Source organism: Taeniopygia guttata, chromosome 4 (assembly GCF_048771995.1).
Source record: "Taeniopygia guttata chromosome 4, bTaeGut7.mat, whole genome shotgun sequence".
Lineage (NCBI taxonomy): Eukaryota > Metazoa > Chordata > Aves > Passeriformes > Estrildidae > Taeniopygia > Taeniopygia guttata.
In genome coordinates, this window is record NC_133028.1 from 11,128,280 (window position 1) to 11,147,225 (window position 18,946).

At 36.4% G+C, this 18,946-nt stretch overlaps 1 protein-coding gene across 9 annotated transcripts in view; it reads right to left on the reverse strand.

Moving 5' to 3' along the window:
* Positions 1-18,946, reverse strand: part of SORCS2 (sortilin related VPS10 domain containing receptor 2) — a 533,588-nt gene that overhangs the window by 106,285 nt on the left and 408,357 nt on the right. For all 9 annotated transcript variants that reach the window (XM_030270687.4, XM_030270686.4, XM_030270685.4 and 6 more), the window contains exons 4-5: positions 6,008-6,172; positions 1,200-1,273 (exon numbers count right to left, since the gene is read on the reverse strand). In XM_030270687.4, coding sequence (XP_030126547.4) covers positions 1,200-1,273; positions 6,008-6,172 — 239 coding nt within the window. The remainder of the gene's footprint in view (positions 1-1,199; positions 1,274-6,007; positions 6,173-18,946) is intronic.

The following is an 18,946-nucleotide window of genomic DNA, read 5'->3' on the forward strand; positions in this document are numbered from 1 at the left end:
CGTGATGTGCCCAGGGCTAATGAGACCAACAGGGCAGCAGGGCAGCATAGATCTTGTGCTCCCAGCTCTTTCAGACAGGGTTTGCACTGTCCCTGTGTCTCTGCCCCAGTCACAACCTTCCCCCTACCCAGCTTCAGCAGCAGCAGCACACGTGCAGCACACCCTTGGACTCACTCAGTTATGCTTTGTGCTTCATAATCAGTTTATGCAGGTTTTGTTTTGTTGCTTTGTTTTACCCTGAGTATGGCCAGGATGAGGATTTATTTCAACACAAGAGTGAAACAACTACGTGAAAAACTGAGAGGGTCACAGACGAAACCAAGATCAGGCATCTACTGCAATACTGGCACCACCCCCAGCAAAGCACAAAATTACCACTGAAAGCCACATATGTTTCCACAGACATATGGAAAATTATACTTCACACAGCTGACAAGGATCAGAGTCCACTTAGAAGTTAAAAGCCATTTAGGGAACACAAGTGTTTAGTGTAGTATGACTTAAACTTGTAATAAAGAATACACACCGAAATTAAATGTGAAAGGGTGGAGTGTGAAACCGACCAATTTAAAAAACGTAATTAATTAAAACACTATCAAAAGTTTAATTTTGGTTTTAAATGAGCTATACAGTTTTCAAAATAATTTTATTTGTTAAAATAAGGACAATAACTTGCTTTTCAAACATTTTGTCAACCTGTTTAAAACACTTCTTAAATACTTAGTGAGATACATATACAATGTGAGATACCTACAGAATACTTGAGCTGAAAATGAAATAATTAGATATATATGTTCTCAATAAAGTCATATTTTCCACCAGTTTCCTTAGTAGTGGAAGTAGGCATGATCCAGCCTCTTAAAAAAAATGTATCAATCTTTCTCTGCAAAAACACTCGTCTCCTTTCTAAAGATCAATTTCACCAGTAAAATGGAGAGCCATTTCATTCAACATTGCAGCTTTCTTTAAATCTTGGGCTCCATAGATCCAGACCTATAACCCTTCCATGGGCTGATACTCAGTAAGATCCCTGGCATGAGTATGACTTTTCAATAGAGGAGACAGAAACATTGCTATCACCTGCAAAGGGTACCAAGGCTCACACAGTCCCCATCCCTACCTCTGTAAACATCTTCTTGGATTAGAATTAAATACTTTTGCTGCTCATTTTATTTTTTCAAAAATAACAGACTTCTTACCAAAAAAAATGATCTTTAGAAACTCGTTCCTGCAGAAGGTTCCATTTTTTCCCCAAGTCAATAGATACATAAATCTAGAAAAGGAGAAAAGAAGGTGAGAAATTAGATTATAGGAAACTGATAATACTGTACATCTTCAAAGACAGACCCTATATCACTGTAAGAGAGACAGACTGTATACCAATTAAAAGAAAAAAAAAAGAAACAAACCCAAGAAACACATTACCAGGAGCTCAGTACCTTGTTTTCCAGAGTAACAGCATTTCATAGAGAAATTATTAAAAAATATCATCTATAATAAAGAAAATGCTGCAACAATGACTGTTTTTTTACTGTGAAAGCACAATTAATTTGGGGTCAGATTCTTTTTTACCTCAACATTGTTACACAAGAGGGATGGTAAAAGGGCACTTCTCATTCATTGACCAAAAATGCACAAATGTTTCCTTTATGCTTCAAGACTTAATGCCATCAAAAATACTTAAGCCAGGAAGTCAATAGATTTAAAACTCTGCTAAAATAGGACCAAAATATATTAAAGAAATGCTTAAGAGATTCAATGAGAGATGCAATGATGGGCTTGCTCCACAGACACTGCTTTGTAACCCATGAGAAGTGGTCCTTCAGCACAGTGGCAGAAGATGCCCTGGAGGAGAAGGATTCCAGTTCCACCTTCTCTACGAACAATTCCCCTCTGGTAAAAAAAAACAAATGCTAATGATATGGATGGATATCAAAAGTGCAGATGAAAGATGTTCTCCCCCAGAATTATGTGGTATCTAAAATAGCTCTTAACAAATCTCCTTCCTTTAGCATTTGCCTTCAAAATGTGTTTCCTCTAGTTAAAATAGGAAGTTTCTATCAGACTTCTAAAAAGACAGATTTAAAGCCCCCCGCTGTCTGCATGCATTTCTTATTTGATCCAATTTACATAAGATGGGTTTTCTCTTCATATCTAATAAGGGGGATAAAAAGGCAAGTAAAACTGTTCTCTGATGTAGAAGTCATCAATTCAGTGACTGAGTGTTCTGGGGAAAGTATCTTACAAGGAGTAGTCAGGAATGTTTATGTTTTAAAATGACAGGTTCAATGACAAAAGATAAAAAAAACCCAGTTATGTATTCTGTTCTACTACAGAAAAACAGCAATATTAATATGTAAAGATAAAGGTTGAGGTAACATAGCATAAAGTCTATGGGTAAATTTACTGAAGTTTGAATTACAGAGAGGAGAGAATTTCCCAGTTACTTTGCACTTCACAACACCTGGGTTTCTTTGCATTGAAGGAAACACCTGATTAAAGTAGATAGACTACAGGGTAGGAAACTACAAACGGGGACTCAGATTGTTTATTGACTCAGTCAATGCACAGACAGAAATGATTTGGGATCAAAAATTCTTCATCCTCAGAGCTAAATGATTGAGTTGCAGAGCCAGACTCTTGATTTGCCTGCTAAATTTCTGCTATTAATTTTAAGCGGCTTAGGATTTGGTGCAACCAGTGTATTTTATAACATCCTGCTCTGAGCAACCTCCTCTGGGGGGATGGATGTGGCTGTGAATGGACTGGACTCTGCAGGGTGAAGAACCTAAGCTCCTTACTTCTTCAAATACCTGTCACCACAGACATTGCAGAAAAGATAACCACTGGGTTTACCATTTTTCTAAAAGGTCCCTGGTCACTGAGTAACCTCCCTCAGTAGACTGCTTAAATCTGGGAGAGAGAATAATTTAATGCATTATCCTAACTCTGTTGTCTAAGCTGCAAAGAAAGCCAAGAATTCAGAAGTTCCCGGCAAGAGGGAAGAGAACTGTTTAGGAAAAGGGACAACACTGGCTTGTGAACAAAGGCATATATTTTTGTCATCAATGAATTTCAGAAGAAAATGTAAGATTGTCACCCTTTAAACAAAGACACGTGTACAAGAGAAGCCAAAGACGAAACCAAATCCACCCCCTCTCCACAAAACCCAAACTACCTGTTCACATACTAATTTAAGATCAAAGTCTGGGAGCTTATAAGTGAACAGATTGGCTTTTTGCAGAGGAAAAAAGTCCCTGCAATCTTACTGTTAGGGAGAGCGAACTAGGTCTAATAAGGCAGATTCAAAGTCAAATGAAATATTAAGTAACACAGTATATTAACTAGATAAAAAATAACACGTAACTAACTTATATACACATTGAACTTTCTGCAATAAAAAACCCAAGTGATCCATATGCATTTTGTTTTTCAACAGGACATATGATAAAACTCTTAAATGAGATTATATAGGATGTGAAAACAGTTATTTTAGTAGACAGCTAAAATCTCTGGCTGAAGCAAACAGATCTAATAGGTCTTATAATTTTGCTTATTTTCACTTGTGCAATAAATGTGTGGAAAAGCTTTTTTAAAAATATTGAAAATATTTCCTGTTTGCCCTTTATTTCATCCTTTCTGCTTCCAAATGAACTAAAATTATTATCTAAAATAATTTAAATCTATTGTAATTAAAATCTACTGCATCCTTGACAATTTTTAAAAAAAAATCTAGAAGCATTTATGTAGGCTCAGCAAATAGATGATTGTTATTCATTATAACAGAGGGGTAGCCAGAAAATGATTGTATAGATTTGAGGCAATAAATGGATTAATCCAACCACATTGACTGGATTTGCATTCATTTATAGTGTCAGCTAGAGGCTAGAGATTTATTTAAACAGAATCTAGGGTTCTGAATGAAAAAACAGCGCATATTTTGCAATATGAAATAAGCCTTAAATCAAATAAAAAGTTGTGAAAAAGGCCAAGATGCTCCAGTAGACAGAGGCCTTGCTGACTGCTATTTATGAAAGACCTGATTCCTTGTATTCCTTGCAGTCTCTTAAAAAGTGCCTTTGTAAGAAATTATTTGAGTAACAGAATCTAATGATTTCTCCCTTTTAGAGTTTTAGATTGTATTACATTCTGATACTACTTTTTTTTTAGAGAAGGTAAAGTTACTTAACTCAAAAACCTAGAGTGTACTGACTCCTCAAGGCAATTTCAGATGAACACTATCTCAAGATCATTGATTTTAGTACAGTGACCTTTTCTTGTGTCAAGTTGCAATTCTGAGTTTCAACTCCTTCTCTGCAAACATCACTTTATCTTCCTCTCCCTTCTAGACCAAATATATCAGATTTCATACAAAACATAAGCAGGTTACTGACCCAGTTATAGTCAAAGGCATCCTTCATTCCTATATATCTAAGGTAAAGATGTAGGACTTGTCAAGGCAGTCTTTATGGTTGACTCTTTTTAATGTCATTGAAAGCCTGAGAAAAGTCCATCAGATTACCTAACCCTTCCAGCTACTCCTGCAGAGCTATTCCTTACTGAATACTTTTTTATAGTTCCTTTATTTTTGTCCAGTCACATTTTAAGCATGGCAAATAGTAGCATCACTCCTTTTGGGAGATTTTCCAAGTATAAAATGCCTGAAAATCTTCCTAACATGCTTAAATCATCAAAACACAAACCAACTGCTTTACTTTGTTTTTCTACCTATTGCTCTCTTCTCACAAATACTTCTACCCACTTGTGGGTTGGACAACTTGTTAGTACACTTTAGACTCTTACACTTCATGATTCTGTCACTCTGTAACTATAAAAAAGACAGTAATTCAGTAATTATATCTACTGTCAGGAACAAAAGTTAAACTAAAAGAAATTTTCATAACAAAGGCTTTTCATTACTTTGGGCTTCCTTGATGTATTTTATTTACATAACATGCATTCAAATTATTTGCAATTGGGTTAGGATTTCAAACTAAAGCTAAGTAAAATATTTAGTGTCATTTATGTCTTAGTTTGGTTTGCTATGTTTTTTATTCTAGTTCTATCTTTATTTGCAAATGCGTGTAAACATGAATTGGTTTAGGATCAGCGGTTAACTTACATATTCAAAAACATATCCAAAAGGGTGACTTGATACAGCATCACTGGAATCAGTGCAGGATTTGGCTGCATTATGTACAACTTCTCTGACTAATCTGACCACCTAAATATACACTTTCTGGGAGGTATGATGAGGATAAAATGGACTGGAGTTTACCAATGTAAGTTTAAAACGGGAGTAATGGTAGAGGTGAGTCGAGACTGCTACCAGGACCAGAATGACAGTGAGTTTGCAGCTGCAGTTTTGGCACTGTGAAAAAGAGATGAGCTACACACTTAGAGATGGTGAGCACACTCATCAGTGCTTAGCCCAACCCACCCAGAAAATTGACTTCACAGTTTAACCACAAGAAATCTGAAAACAGGTAAAAATTTACAAACATGAACAGCTCCTGAATCTGAAAGGGGTATAAAGCCACTATAAGAGAGATAATTATTGTACATTTCTACAGAGCCACTGATTCCACAAATCCTATTCTTCTATATGAGTGTGCAGTTTGTTTTGTACAAGTTTATTTTATACCCTGTGAACAGACTTTGGATTCAATATTTCAACTTCATTAACTTCCTACGGTACTATAAATTTTTTTGTGGTCACTTTCTAGGGAGGAGCATGTTTCATTATTATTTAACTGTATTATACAGAAGGATATATATTAATATCCCTATCAATTGAAAATGCCAGGATTGAAACGACCATAACCACCAAGACATGGACATCAATAAAATAAGTATTTAAATAAATCTCAAAACCACCATATGGTTCCCTTCTGGGCAATTGTTTATTCATAAAACCCAATACTAATCAGCATGTCAGAATTGTTTTATATAATCTTAATAGAGTAATTCTTAAATTTCAAAGAAATGCAGTGTCTTCAAGCCTTACCTTGCCTTCCTTGGTATAAGCAAGTACTTTATCTTCTTCTTTTGGGTGAAAAAGGAGAGTTTCCACAAAGAAAGCAATGGGTTGTTTCTGGAAAGTGGCTCCTTCATCTGTGCTTATGAAAAGGCTTTGGTCACGGTCATTATGGGAAGAACTTACAAGAATTATCTAAAAGACAAAAACAACAACATACCTTCAGCAGCCTGATTTCTCTATAACAGAAAACAGGGCCTTTTTTTTGTAAATGTCAGGTTTTGTACACATCTTTCCTTATATATCAAAATTCTGCAGACAAGAAACTCAATCACCTAAGAGATATGGATTGCAAGATTTTATTAATCTTCCCTGACCAAATCTATGAATGTTGAATCCTATAACTTCTCTTGCAACCCACACCAAACTGATTATGCTTCTCATCTCTACTCAGAATGACTGCCTTGGGTTTTGGTGGTTGTACAAGGTTCATGAGACAACATGACAAAATCTCCAGACTAATGAAAAAAAATATTTCTAGTAATGACTTATTTTAACATGTCCATATAAATACATCTCTTTATCTAGTGAGGCTACTAAATGTAAAAATAATTTAAAAATTAAAAATTTAAATAATTAAATAATTAAATAATTTAAAAATTTTAAAAAATTGCCATAGCAGAAGAATGACAGAAGAGAAAGAACTTCTTTATAAAATCTCTCCATTGTTTCACCATTCTCCTCTTGCTGACATATTTTGAAAAAAAAGGCAATTCACTTTGATGCAGAAGAATATGCCAACAAATTATTTGCATTTCCTTCTCAGGTCCAAACAATGCCTTGATTCAAGATAATATCTTGAGCTGTTTCCTTTTGTGACCTTTATGTTAAGCTTTAAACAGCAAAGAAATTCTCCCCATATAATTTAGTTAGAATTTTGCTCATTTCCACTTCTTCACCTTTTGCTATATCATGGTTCTAAAACTGCCAATGTGAGGTTCCATTTTGATTTTTTTTCCAGATCAAAAGGGTCCAGTTGGCATTCAAAAATCTGCCATTATCAACCGATAGCTTGCAAACAAACCGGAATTTCAAAGTCCAGCTGGGCTCTCTCTAGCTCACGCTTCAAATACAATTTTAAAAAAATCCTTAATTCAAAATGTATTTAGTGTATTCAGCAAATGGTGCAGAAAACACCCCAGAATACTGATCACTCTGACAACAGTGACTGTAAATTGCTTACAGAGATAAATGACAATGAGTTATACAAACAGAATTACAAGAATGTGAATACAAAAAAGGAAAGAGATTAACAAAACAGTACAGTTTTTATGTAGTCACTTCATTAGAGCAAAGCTAAAGTTAAAATTTCAAAACTTCGAATGAATTATACAGATATGACAGCTGGGCTGAGCTTTTACTGAAATTGGTCTTGGGGGGAAAACTATAAATTCAATATTTATAGATGCTCCAATTTGACAAGTAACTTAAGCATGTACACTTTTCCTTGAAGCACATACACAGTGGCACTAATTTCAAGGACTTTCATATACCTCAAATGGGGAACTTATTGAAGAACATTACTGAACAAGAGAGACAACGCAAATGCTTCAGGGTTCATGGTCCAGTGCTGAAATCCCACACTAAAGCATATATTAAGGCAAATCTATTCCATTAACTGCGTGACTAGGTCAGTAAGAAGAGCAAAATAATAGCCCATTACATTGTTATAATCTTCTATTTTTTAATGATATAATTTACCAAAGAGAAAGAAAATTACATTTTTTACTGGAAAGCCTCTGTAAATGACACCTTCACAAATGCCTGCTCTTATTTCTACTGTATCCAATGGCTTTCTGTCTCTTGGGCTTTTTGTCTCTTCAAACAGTGTCTGTTTAATTCATTGCTATCTACACTCCACCAGTAGCTGCTGGTGGCATAGATACAGAATTCAAAGATTCTTGTAACACTCTCATTTATTAGGTTTTCTGCAGCAGGCAAGGCATGAACCTGAAATTGAATGTGGCTGCCATGTGCTGCCCTGCCCCTGTGCCTGCATCTCAAGGGGGAGTGAAGAAGTGTTTATGCCAGGCACAAACATTTATACTTTCTTGCCAGACTCCTGACTTAGGCTTAAAATATCTATTTTGGAAATAAATTATTGGAAATAAATAAATTCAAACTATTTTCCTGCCAAGAGAGGTATATAGGGCTCACTTCTAGTGTTCATGACCAGAACACAGAGAGAAGGACCTGATTCCCAGAAAAGGCATGAACTGCACTTGTACAGAACAGTAATCTCTGGACTACAGCAATGCTGTCTTCCCCCCTTTTTTTTTTTTTTTTTCTTCCTGACCCTATAAATCTTACACTTCAAAAAATATCAAAATTATGGCTTCAAAATAATAAAGGAATGAGATTTATAAAATTGGGAGTGGTTTTCACTGTTAATGAGGCTTAAATATAGGTATAGCTAAGTTTCATAATGTGGATACAACAGCACTGAAATCATAAGAAAAATGCATGTTATAATGTAATGCAAACACACTGTGATATTTGCTAATGCTGTCCTTCAAAAATATTACGCATCTTTTGGAGTTAAAACTATTTCAAAAAATAGCCTAAAGACTGTAGACTTACAAGTATATATGGCAAGGTTGCTAACTATTCTTTTATTCACACACACATCATAATTCATATAAATAAATATTTTTGAATTTCACTCAGTGTTGTAATTTATATTTCAATAGTTTAAACTGATCATTATGTGTCAGACATAAAGATTTCCTCCCACAGCTAACACAACGGGTGCTCACACTTGCCTGCTGGCTAATACTAGTTATTTAGGAAAATGCTCCAAAGTAAATATTGTATCCACATTAGATGACTTCCATAACAAGTTTTATTTACTTTGTAAGCAGAACAAGTATCAAAACCCTCCTGAAAGCAACTGATGAAGGGATGCAACTGGGACATACTATCTAGAGAGCCAACTAGCAGTGTTTGCTTTAACTCAAAATAAACTTCTTCCTTGAATAAGTCTGTATTTAAAAACCAGAACAAATTTTAAGCACAGATAAATTTGAGCTCCTTATAAACATTTTGCATATAATTTCTCACTCCTGTGAGACTCTTCTAATTTTTTTTTAGATTGTCACTTTATATTATGTTGTTTATCTCAGACATCAGTACTTTATCTCCAACCATCTAAATAAACCACAGTAACACATGTATACAGTCAGGTCTTACGTAAGTCTATGACTGTCAGTAGCTACACAGAAGTAAAAAAAAAATATTTCAAGAAGATAAACAGCCCTATGGATTGTAAAGAAAAAGAGTAAAAATAATATCTGTTATAGACGAACAAAGGGAAAAGGAAAAAAATCCAATAAAAAAGGAAAATACCACACCATGCCAATATAGGAACTAAACCATTCCAAAACTAAATAAAAGCCATGCTTTTCTTCATTACAGGAAAAGTCAGTGAGGCAGGAGTTAACAGAAAAACCAAATAAATCTGAAAATAACATAATTAAATCCATTTGTTTAATCTCTCTTTCAAGAATGATTGGCCAATATGCATGTCTAACCATTCCTACTATGAGTGGAATCACAATCTGAGCCCCAAAGAATGAAAAGATTCTGATGGCTTAGGCTACAGTTCTTTGCGTATCAGACTTTTTCTTTCACTGTTACCATGAAGATTTGGAATAATCATAGTGATTACTCCGGAGTCTTAACTGCAGATTTGGCAGCAATTCAAAGCTATGCTGCAATTTCAAGTGGCAATAAACAGAGGATATTAACATGCATCATTTGCACTGTGTCTGAAATATAACCCCCCTCCCCTCAGTTTAGGTCCAATCAAAATTTAAACTCAAGACAAATTTGATCTTAATCAGCACTTTCTCTAAAACAAGGCAATTTTCTAACATATTACAATTGTGCTGTCTCTTTCAATGCCAGCAACTGATCTTAATTTTAATTGTAGCTTTTATTTCCCTTTCTATTTCCCTAGTATTATAAAGGAAAAAAATAAAAAGTAAAAATGCCTATGATTAATAAATTTTTACACTCACAACATCTGACTTGCTATAGGAGATTTCTGCAGTAAGTGGTGAGAGAGATGAGACACTATTTTTTAATTCTATAATCCTCCATAAGGTCAGAAATCAAGATACTCCTCAGCACACCTTACTGACCCTGAAGGAAGAAACCTCCTTTAGTCAGAGTAGGGAATGAAAACAATGTAGAGACTCTTCATTTAAACACACAGCAGACATGCACTGAGAAGCCAAGCATGGCCATGAAAAATCTACGTTTCCTCAGCCACCCTCAGGAAACTGAACTCCCACTGGACATTGAGAATTCATCTCTGGAGGCATCAATACAATCCTAAAGAATGCTGCACCCACTCCAGGGAAAAAAGCCCTTAATGATGTGAACTGATAAGCCATCCACATTGAGCTCAAATAATTTCATAGAACACTTCCAGGGAGGGGTCATTAATAACTACTCTGAACAACAATCTTTCCAGCATCTCATCACCTCACAGTAAAGAACATTTTCCTAATATCCAATCTAAATCTGCCCTCCTTCACCTTAAAGCCATGAAGAACATGCAGTGCTTAGATGAAGGTGCTTAGCTAAGCTGGAGACCAGGCACAGAGCATCACCTGGTGACACCATCACAGAAACCTCTGTGCCTGCACAGCTCTGATGGGAAATGGTCTTTGTGCCAGTACTGCCAATCTCAGGGCAGTATTCACAGAGCTTCACAGCACTGCAGTCACACCCTCAACATTTCTAAGATTAATTAACTCATCTATTTTTCTTGGGTTTACAATTGATGTTATTCATGTGTTATTAGATACACTTGGCTGAGAGAGATTACTAAAGCTCCTGGTCCCACTTGTAAATGAGATGTTGCTTCTCAGGCAGCATTCATAAAACACAAAAGTGGACTGCAAAGGGTTATGATTTTTATTTTGGATGGTATGAGTGACTTGATAACTCAAGAGTGGCTAGGTGAGAGTGAAATATAGTCTCTTTATTCTCAGAGTGGTGAAAAACAACACCTAAAAAATCAACCCAAGGTCATTCCAACCACAGAGTAAAATAAAATGTCTCCAAGATAGCACTTTAATCTTGTTGATTTCCCCTGGAAGTTACATTACAAAATCACCTCTCACAAATGTTAAGTTATAAGTGGATCTAATAAGTGCTTCTGTGTCCAACTGAATTGGGTGGAATACATACAGGAAGGAATTTACATACATCTCAGAACAGTATTTTACTTTTTATGCTAAGCAGTCACAGCTTCCTCTAGAATTCTTACTTTCTCTTGAAGTAAGCTGTCACACAGAAGCATTTCAAAAACAGCAACTGGTCTCTAGGAGAACCACCATAAGGGAAGGGAAAATGGGACTATTAAGGGCGATTCCTGAGAATTATTTGCTACACTAATCACATAATCTCAGGGCACAATCAAAGGCCATCTGAAACAATCCTGGTGGAGCTAATGTATCACAGTTTCTTCTCCCCTGGGTTGTGGTCAGCTCATTAACCATTTGGAATATCACAACAGAAGGTGCAATATTTTTTGTCTAGTATCAGCAACATAATAGGCACTTTAGGATGTGGAATGAATATTTATAGCTCAGGATCTTAAAATAAGCTGGTTAGCAACTGGAGCAGCTGGAAATATATAAGACATGCTGAAGAGGGAGTGGACATCAGAGTTAGCGCCTTAAGAGAAAAATGTGTTCAGAGTAACTGGACAGAGCACAGTTGGCTTACACTGCACCTAGGCAAGCCTGAAATAATATAATCAGATCATAAAAGAAAATAGTTTTGAAAGAGTTGGCTTTCCTTTAGGGCATTCACCACAGTGAAATCATGTTTAAGGGTGCTTACATATCATAATAATGAATGCCTGCAGAGAAACAGCTGTGGATGTTCTGACTGGTGTTGATGAACAGACTGACAATTCTGCCCTGTTGGCAACATGTATCTACCTAAATCAGACAGACCTTTTGAACTTAACACCTCAAAGGGGCTGATGATGCCAAGTCTCTGGGGGATACCAATTACAACCCAAATTATCAGTCTCATTACTTAGAGAAAGGTAGGGATACACAAGCTGATCCCAATTCCTCCACAGGAACAAATCTCATGTGTCTATAACCTGCTAGAACCAAATCATCATTGTCTCGACTACCATGACAGTGCAAATTCTCATGAGAAATGCTCTCTTCAAAAACATTTCAGAGCAGTACCTCATGCTACCAGCCTGAGAATTAAAAAAAAAAACAACCAAAACTGGCACACATGAATTTCTGCAAAATACTGAGAAAGACATGAATATGCCAAAGATCACAGTAAAAACAGAAGAGTCCTTTCACCTTCTTGCAAAGTTCAGTGTTAGCCTGGCTATTGCTAATTCTTCAACAAAAGTGATCATTTGATGTATCCCTTGTAGATTCCTACATCCAAAGTGGGCAAAACTTAAGGGTAAGATGCTTTGAGGGATGGCCACCATATTGGTTTGTTCACATATTCAAAAGTTGGGGTTTAAATTGATGCACTCCAATGTACCAAGAGCTAAATCAGATGGTCTTTTCCAGGATGCTCTAAATCAGTGGTTTGAGAGGGGAGTTGCACTGGGGATGGCATAGTGCCAATTCTTGTCACAGCAGGGGAATGTTCCCTAACCTGGTTTTATATTCCCCAAGAAATAAGAACATTTGCTTTGTCTCAGAGAAAAAAAAAAAAAAAAAAAAAAAAAAGGAGTTGTATTAAACGCAGAAATGGGCAAGTTTCACTCTTTCCCACCAATATTTCCACAAACATTAGTATTTACCTGAAAAACAGGCACACAGAGATCTTTTTAGCTTAGGCATTCACAGATTAATCTAATTAAAGAAGTTATTTTGTAGACCTCCAACTAAACTGCAAATATTTTCTGCCTGAACACATCACAGAGCAAAAATATAAAACAATGCTTTCCAAACAGGATAATGGATACACAACAAATGACTGCATATGTGATTTGATCTAAATTAATGAAGAAACAGCTCAAACAGTTCCTAGCCACCAGCCATTAATTTGTCAACAGCAAAATCTGCAGTAAGCTCAAAGAGAAGTTACGTGGATGGTAATTAGTGAAAGGGAGAAAACATGAAGGAAAAAAGGCAGTTTTGGTGGCTAAAATTATCAGTCCTATAGGACTGATCAGGACCTCACCATCTTCTATAATAGATAAACACTATTCTGTCTTTTGGCCCTTTACTACAAATCTCAGCTCTGTTATAAGGCTGTATAAGAATTTTCTGGGAAGACTACAAAAATGAGCTCTTAAAACATTGCTCTGGGGAATCTCACTTTGAAAAAATTTTCCCCTCCAATTCCAAATACTCATCAGGTGTTTTCACAGGCAAATACTCCCATAATACACCCAAGACACCCCTAACACCAGTTGAGGCATCAACTTCAAGCACATCTATTCCTCTCTCTCCCAGTTTTATAGAGCACTTCTTATGGAAATCAAGGTATTTAATGACTGCCACAAGTTATAAAGAACAAGTAGCATTTTCCAAACTTGTAAGAAAGAAATGTGTGTCTCTGTGTGTATGTGAATATACATATTTGCAAAGCACACAAGGTCAAGCAACCAGATGGGCCACCTCCAAAGATGCTGACTAATCTCTGAGAGCTTTGAAAGGCTCAGTCTCCTGAAGACTGGAAAACAATAAACATTATGCCTATTTTAGCATCATCTACAAAATGCCTGTGTGCCTCACAGGTCTTACATGTATTTTGCATTTGCCCATTTCCATATCTAAAGGGGTAGCTGGCACTAGGAAATGAGCTGTTAAAATCCTCATCCTTCAGGAAGCACCTGATTCATTGTGAAAAGTGTAGGCAGTGTAGGTCTGGGTATAGTTAAAGATTGAACATGGTCTTCTCCCCTAGACCATGAGGGAAAACACAAACCTGGGGGAAAGAGCTGCTCTGAGCAAGTCTTTCATACTTAAGTCACAACAGATTATGTGGGTTTGCAGGAGAAAATGGGAGACAGAAACAAATGGAGAGCAGCAAAGGCAAGCGCTAGAAAAACAGTAATTATTTTTCACTTGAATTTGGCCATATCTCCATTATGTAGGCTACAAAGCTTAATTATAAAAGCTCTTGCTATTGAAATATTTCCCCTTATCTTTGATATCCAATCCAAATGGACTGGAAAAAAAACCTTGAAAAGCAGAAAGAAAATGTCTTTTAAAGTAATTTTTGGTCCCATTAGGGTGAATCTCATTAATAGAAAAAGGACTTCACTGAAGAATAGAGCTTTTATATTCAGAAGCACACAGTACTGCTGTGCCTGACTATAGCAGCACTGCAGATAATAAACCTTTCTCCACTGGGGCTTAGATTTTTTGCAGTTGTAAAATACCCAATTGATATTGAGGAAGGATTTCAGTAAATACACATATCTCTATCCGTTGTCCTAGTTTTCTCTGGGTGTACTTGGGAGTGGTGTTGACTGGTGCTTTTGGAAGAGGATGTTTAAAATATTTTTTCCATTGAAAAGCATAATTTTTTTTCCATAACTGAAATGTATTGCTGAAAACTTACATCAGATTTACGAGCATGATTCCTAGGGCCCATGAATGACTTAGTGGGAGAGAATAGCTCCCCCTGGGGATGCTCCACCTCATGCACATAGTTAGAAAATATTTGCTGGGGCAGAGATACTGTCTTTGTTCATTAGTTGTTAAAGCACTCATGTGTGATTGCAGGAACGAGTCCTGGCCTCATCGCAGTTGAATGCTGTTATTACTAAACCTTAGGCAATTCTGTACATATTCTCATACATATGAGAGAGAAAAGGCTGCACAACACCCAAACCAACTCAGAAATAGAAACAACATGCTTTTGCTCATTTGCTACATTGGAAAAATGTAGGGGCAAGTGTTATTGTTTGTATCTTTGTTCCTGAGAATGTTATTTTGACTCTTTACCACTACATTTTAATGAGTAGTTTAAAAGTCAATACAGATATTAATAAATGAATGAACAAACATTTTTACTATTACCCTTTTCTCCTTTTACTAGCATTTAATCCTCCTTAAATGCTTGTAATTAAACCAAGAATTTGTTTTCTTTTCATTTTGTTTGGTTTTAACGTAATATTTTACTGGAAATGGAAAGCTGAGGAGCTTGGCTCCTAGCAGTATGTGCAGAGACAGAAAACAGCTAGGAAGATTTCAGGAGCTTTCTCTCCTGCCAAGAACATTGCTAGAGACTCAGATACAAATTATAACAGTCATGGAAAAAGAAAATCCAAGCAATATTGTTATTTTCCTTTCTAAGACAAGCAGCTACACAGAGCTCTAAAAACATGAGAACAAAATTAGTCTTGGAGTTTCAATTCTGATCCTAGTCAGATAGAACTCTGCAAACTGACCATTTTGCAGACCCTGGGACTGATGCCATCTAAAGCAGAATCCAAACAAAACAGCAGCCTTATCACTGCTTTTGCCCTTACAAGATTTTTGCAGTGGTTCTTGAGGCTGTAACACTAATGTTTTATGAGACTTTATATTTACCACAGTTTTCTCTACATTTCCCATCAATACCAACAAGATGGGAATAAAAATACGTGTTCTTCAACTGGCATTAAGAGATGGGTTCCTACAGAGTGTGGAAGAAACTTCCCAACCCAGCTGATGAGGGACACAACTAGGGAACATGACCTGCTGGACCTCCTGTTTAGGAACAGAGAGTGCTGTGATCACAAATTATAAGTTTGCTGTTTTTGGAGGAGCATTTATGACATTTGGAAGAAAGTTGTCATGAGGCTATGCAGGGAGAAAACTGGAAGGGTCAAAGCCCAGCTAGGAATTAATCTACCTAATGCCACTAAAAAAAAAAAAATAAAAAAAAATTTGTGGCTTTTCTGTGTATTTTGGATTGCAGATTTTTGTTGGTTTTTTTGGGACTTATTTGTTGTGGTTGTTGGGTATTTTTCCTGTTGGCATTAGCCCTGTAAATGACACTATACTTTCTTATTTTTATAAAATCCTTGCCAGTATAACTGTCCAGCACACCTTGTTCTTCACCTCTTATGCTGCAGCCTGGGACCACTGCTAGACATTGAAAAATTGTAAGGATACTTACAGACTTTTTATACATTGCATTTGAGATAATGCTCCTAAAAACTTGTAAGTGCCATCAAATCACTATAATACAACACAACTGGGTGGAGGACAGTTTGAGCAAGCCATAAAGGATGAGACATAAAAAATGAAACACGAGGATATATAAAGAGCCTCTTTCACATAATTAAAAATTAATTAAACCCCCCCCCCCGTATAATCTATATCAAGAAAAAATGGCCTTTTGTCATTTCTTCAAGTTAGTTTCCTGAAAGAAGCACTCATCTGAGACTGCAGTCCATTCCAGAAAAGTAAATAGAAATCACAAAATAATCAACAGCCTGTCCCAGGTGGCATACTAATTTACTAACAGCTCTTGATAATTTATTGGAAGTTAAACAATTCGGTGACAGGCAGGAGAAAAAAAAAGGGGAAAAAAAACTTATTTATTCTCTTGCCTGACAGTGTCTCACACTCAAACCTATCTCACTTCATCAGCTCGTTCCTAGGCATTTCTTTGAAAGAATTAGTAAGAGGACAAGAAAAAGTTTGTAGAGAAATAGACTATAATTTATTTATTGTTACTGAAAATAAAAGGGCTTATAGAACTCAAAAGGTATCAAAGATGACACATTTACAAAAAAGACCCACACAAAAAATAACTTCAACGTGTCCCCCCCAAATGAGAAAAAAAAAAAAGTCCCACCCAACCAAGCTCCCCCAAAAACCAAGAGAAAAGATAAGCCTCATTCAAGAAGTAAGATTGCCCAGGTGGAGGGCTAGTTTTCCCAAATTGCCTCTGAACAGACCTTCGTGATCTGTGAAATAAATTACCTGTGATAGCTAAACAATATATTGTATGTTTATACAAAGGATCCTAGTAAAAAAGTTTCAGGAAGAGTAACTTCTGTATTTTAACTGTATAAATTTAACCGTATAAATCCAGGGGGTGATTTGGCATGCAGAAATAACACCAATGCTAGAATTCATAAACAAAGCAGCAAGAAGACCCCACCATCTAAAATGTGCTCAGCATGCCTGTAGTCCCAGCTAGGTTTTCAAAGGGCTCCAGCACATCCATTTTTCTGTCAGCCTGATTACAAGTTGCCCAGGGCAAGACTTTCCCTGCTTCCCATCTGGACAGTGCTGAGCTCAATCATACCTTTGCCTGTAGGTGCAATAATGATAAGAGTAAATAAACACAGCTGAAAAACCAGACTGGTCACACCCAGTGCTAAGAGCAGAGTGTGTTTTGAAGCAATTTTTTTTTTAACCCCAAAGGAGAACTTGGTGATTTTTAAAGAAACAATAATTATTTATGGCAAATTAATTCAAATGAGTTACACACTGTCCTCATTTCCTCTGTCATATTCAGAAAGCAACTCCACTAATTTCATTCACTGTACTACTGCTGATACACTAGTGGTGTGATTTGCAAACTGCTCAGCATCAGAAATTCCCAACTGCAGCATCGTTTATGCTTTCCACAATTTTTAGAGAATTTAAATCTATGCCTACAGACAGGCCTGAATCTGCTTAGCTTCCTATTCTGAGAATCTTTTCCAAGGTTTATCACTAGGAAGAGTTTTGGTTATCCCTGAGCTATGAATGTGATTTTACAAACAACCATGGCTGTGGGTATTAATGAAAGGCTCGCTGTGATCTGGGCTGTCAGAGCAGCTGCAGACAAGGAGAAAGAGAGCAAAAGAGAACAACACAGGTTCATGCCCCAAGAACCTGAAGTGGCACCATGATAACAGACAATAATCACTGCAAGCAATTGAGAAGCTGAACTGTTCCCCTGGAAAACATGCTGTGACAGAGAAATGTCAGATTGCCAACAGCCAGTTGAAACAGGATGAAACAAGAAGCTGAAGTTATGTTTTTGGAGTGGCCTATATAATTTCTGCCGAATGCTAAATTCTTGCAAACTCTCAACAACAAAATACCCAACCTGTCAAACCTCAGGTAAGATGTGTTCATCTGGTTCCCATCTCTCTCTCAGTGACATTGAGGGACTGTCAGGTCCCTCTGCTGAGCAGGGCACAGGATTCTACAGAAATACAACCAGGTGGGCGGCTACAGCATGATGTCAGTATTTTTAGAAAAATACAAAACAATTGTTTACTTATTTCCTATCCACATTCAAATTTACAGTGAATACATATATTTAGTCTTTCAATTTTGAGATTTCAATTTATGATTTCATCTGAATTAGACCATAGATTCTTCCAGAGCATGGAACCTACATATACTACAGAAAGACACTTTGCAGGGAACTGGGACCGTAAGATTCAACATAGCGCAGATTTGGTTTCCAACTAAAACTTGTTCTAGAATAAAGCAATTTTCTACTGAAAAAAAAAATCTGTCTTATATTGAGACACTTTTCAAAAACAGGCAAAAGCTAAATTCTGCAGCCTACCCCCATGTTCACACTGCAATTGATTAACCAAAGGTTGGTTATCTCTGGTTTCTACCAGTAAAATCAACAGTCTTTACATGTCTGCAGAGCTTTGGAAACATTCCTGAGATACAGATCATGTTACAACATGCAGTTCAAGTTTGTATTGTATTGTTTGTATTGTATTGTTTGTATTGTATTGTATTTTATGGTGCAAGATGTACCATGCTCAGGCTCGGAATTTATATATTTTGTTGCTACAACCCCCAGGTATATCTTTTGATTTCTATCCATTATTCATGCCCAAGTGAAACTGCAAGTTGACAAACTATAACTGGAGGAGGAGAAGAAGAAGAAGAAGGAGAAGGAGCAGTGTAGGTTACAGGCAATTTAAATATGCATCTCCAT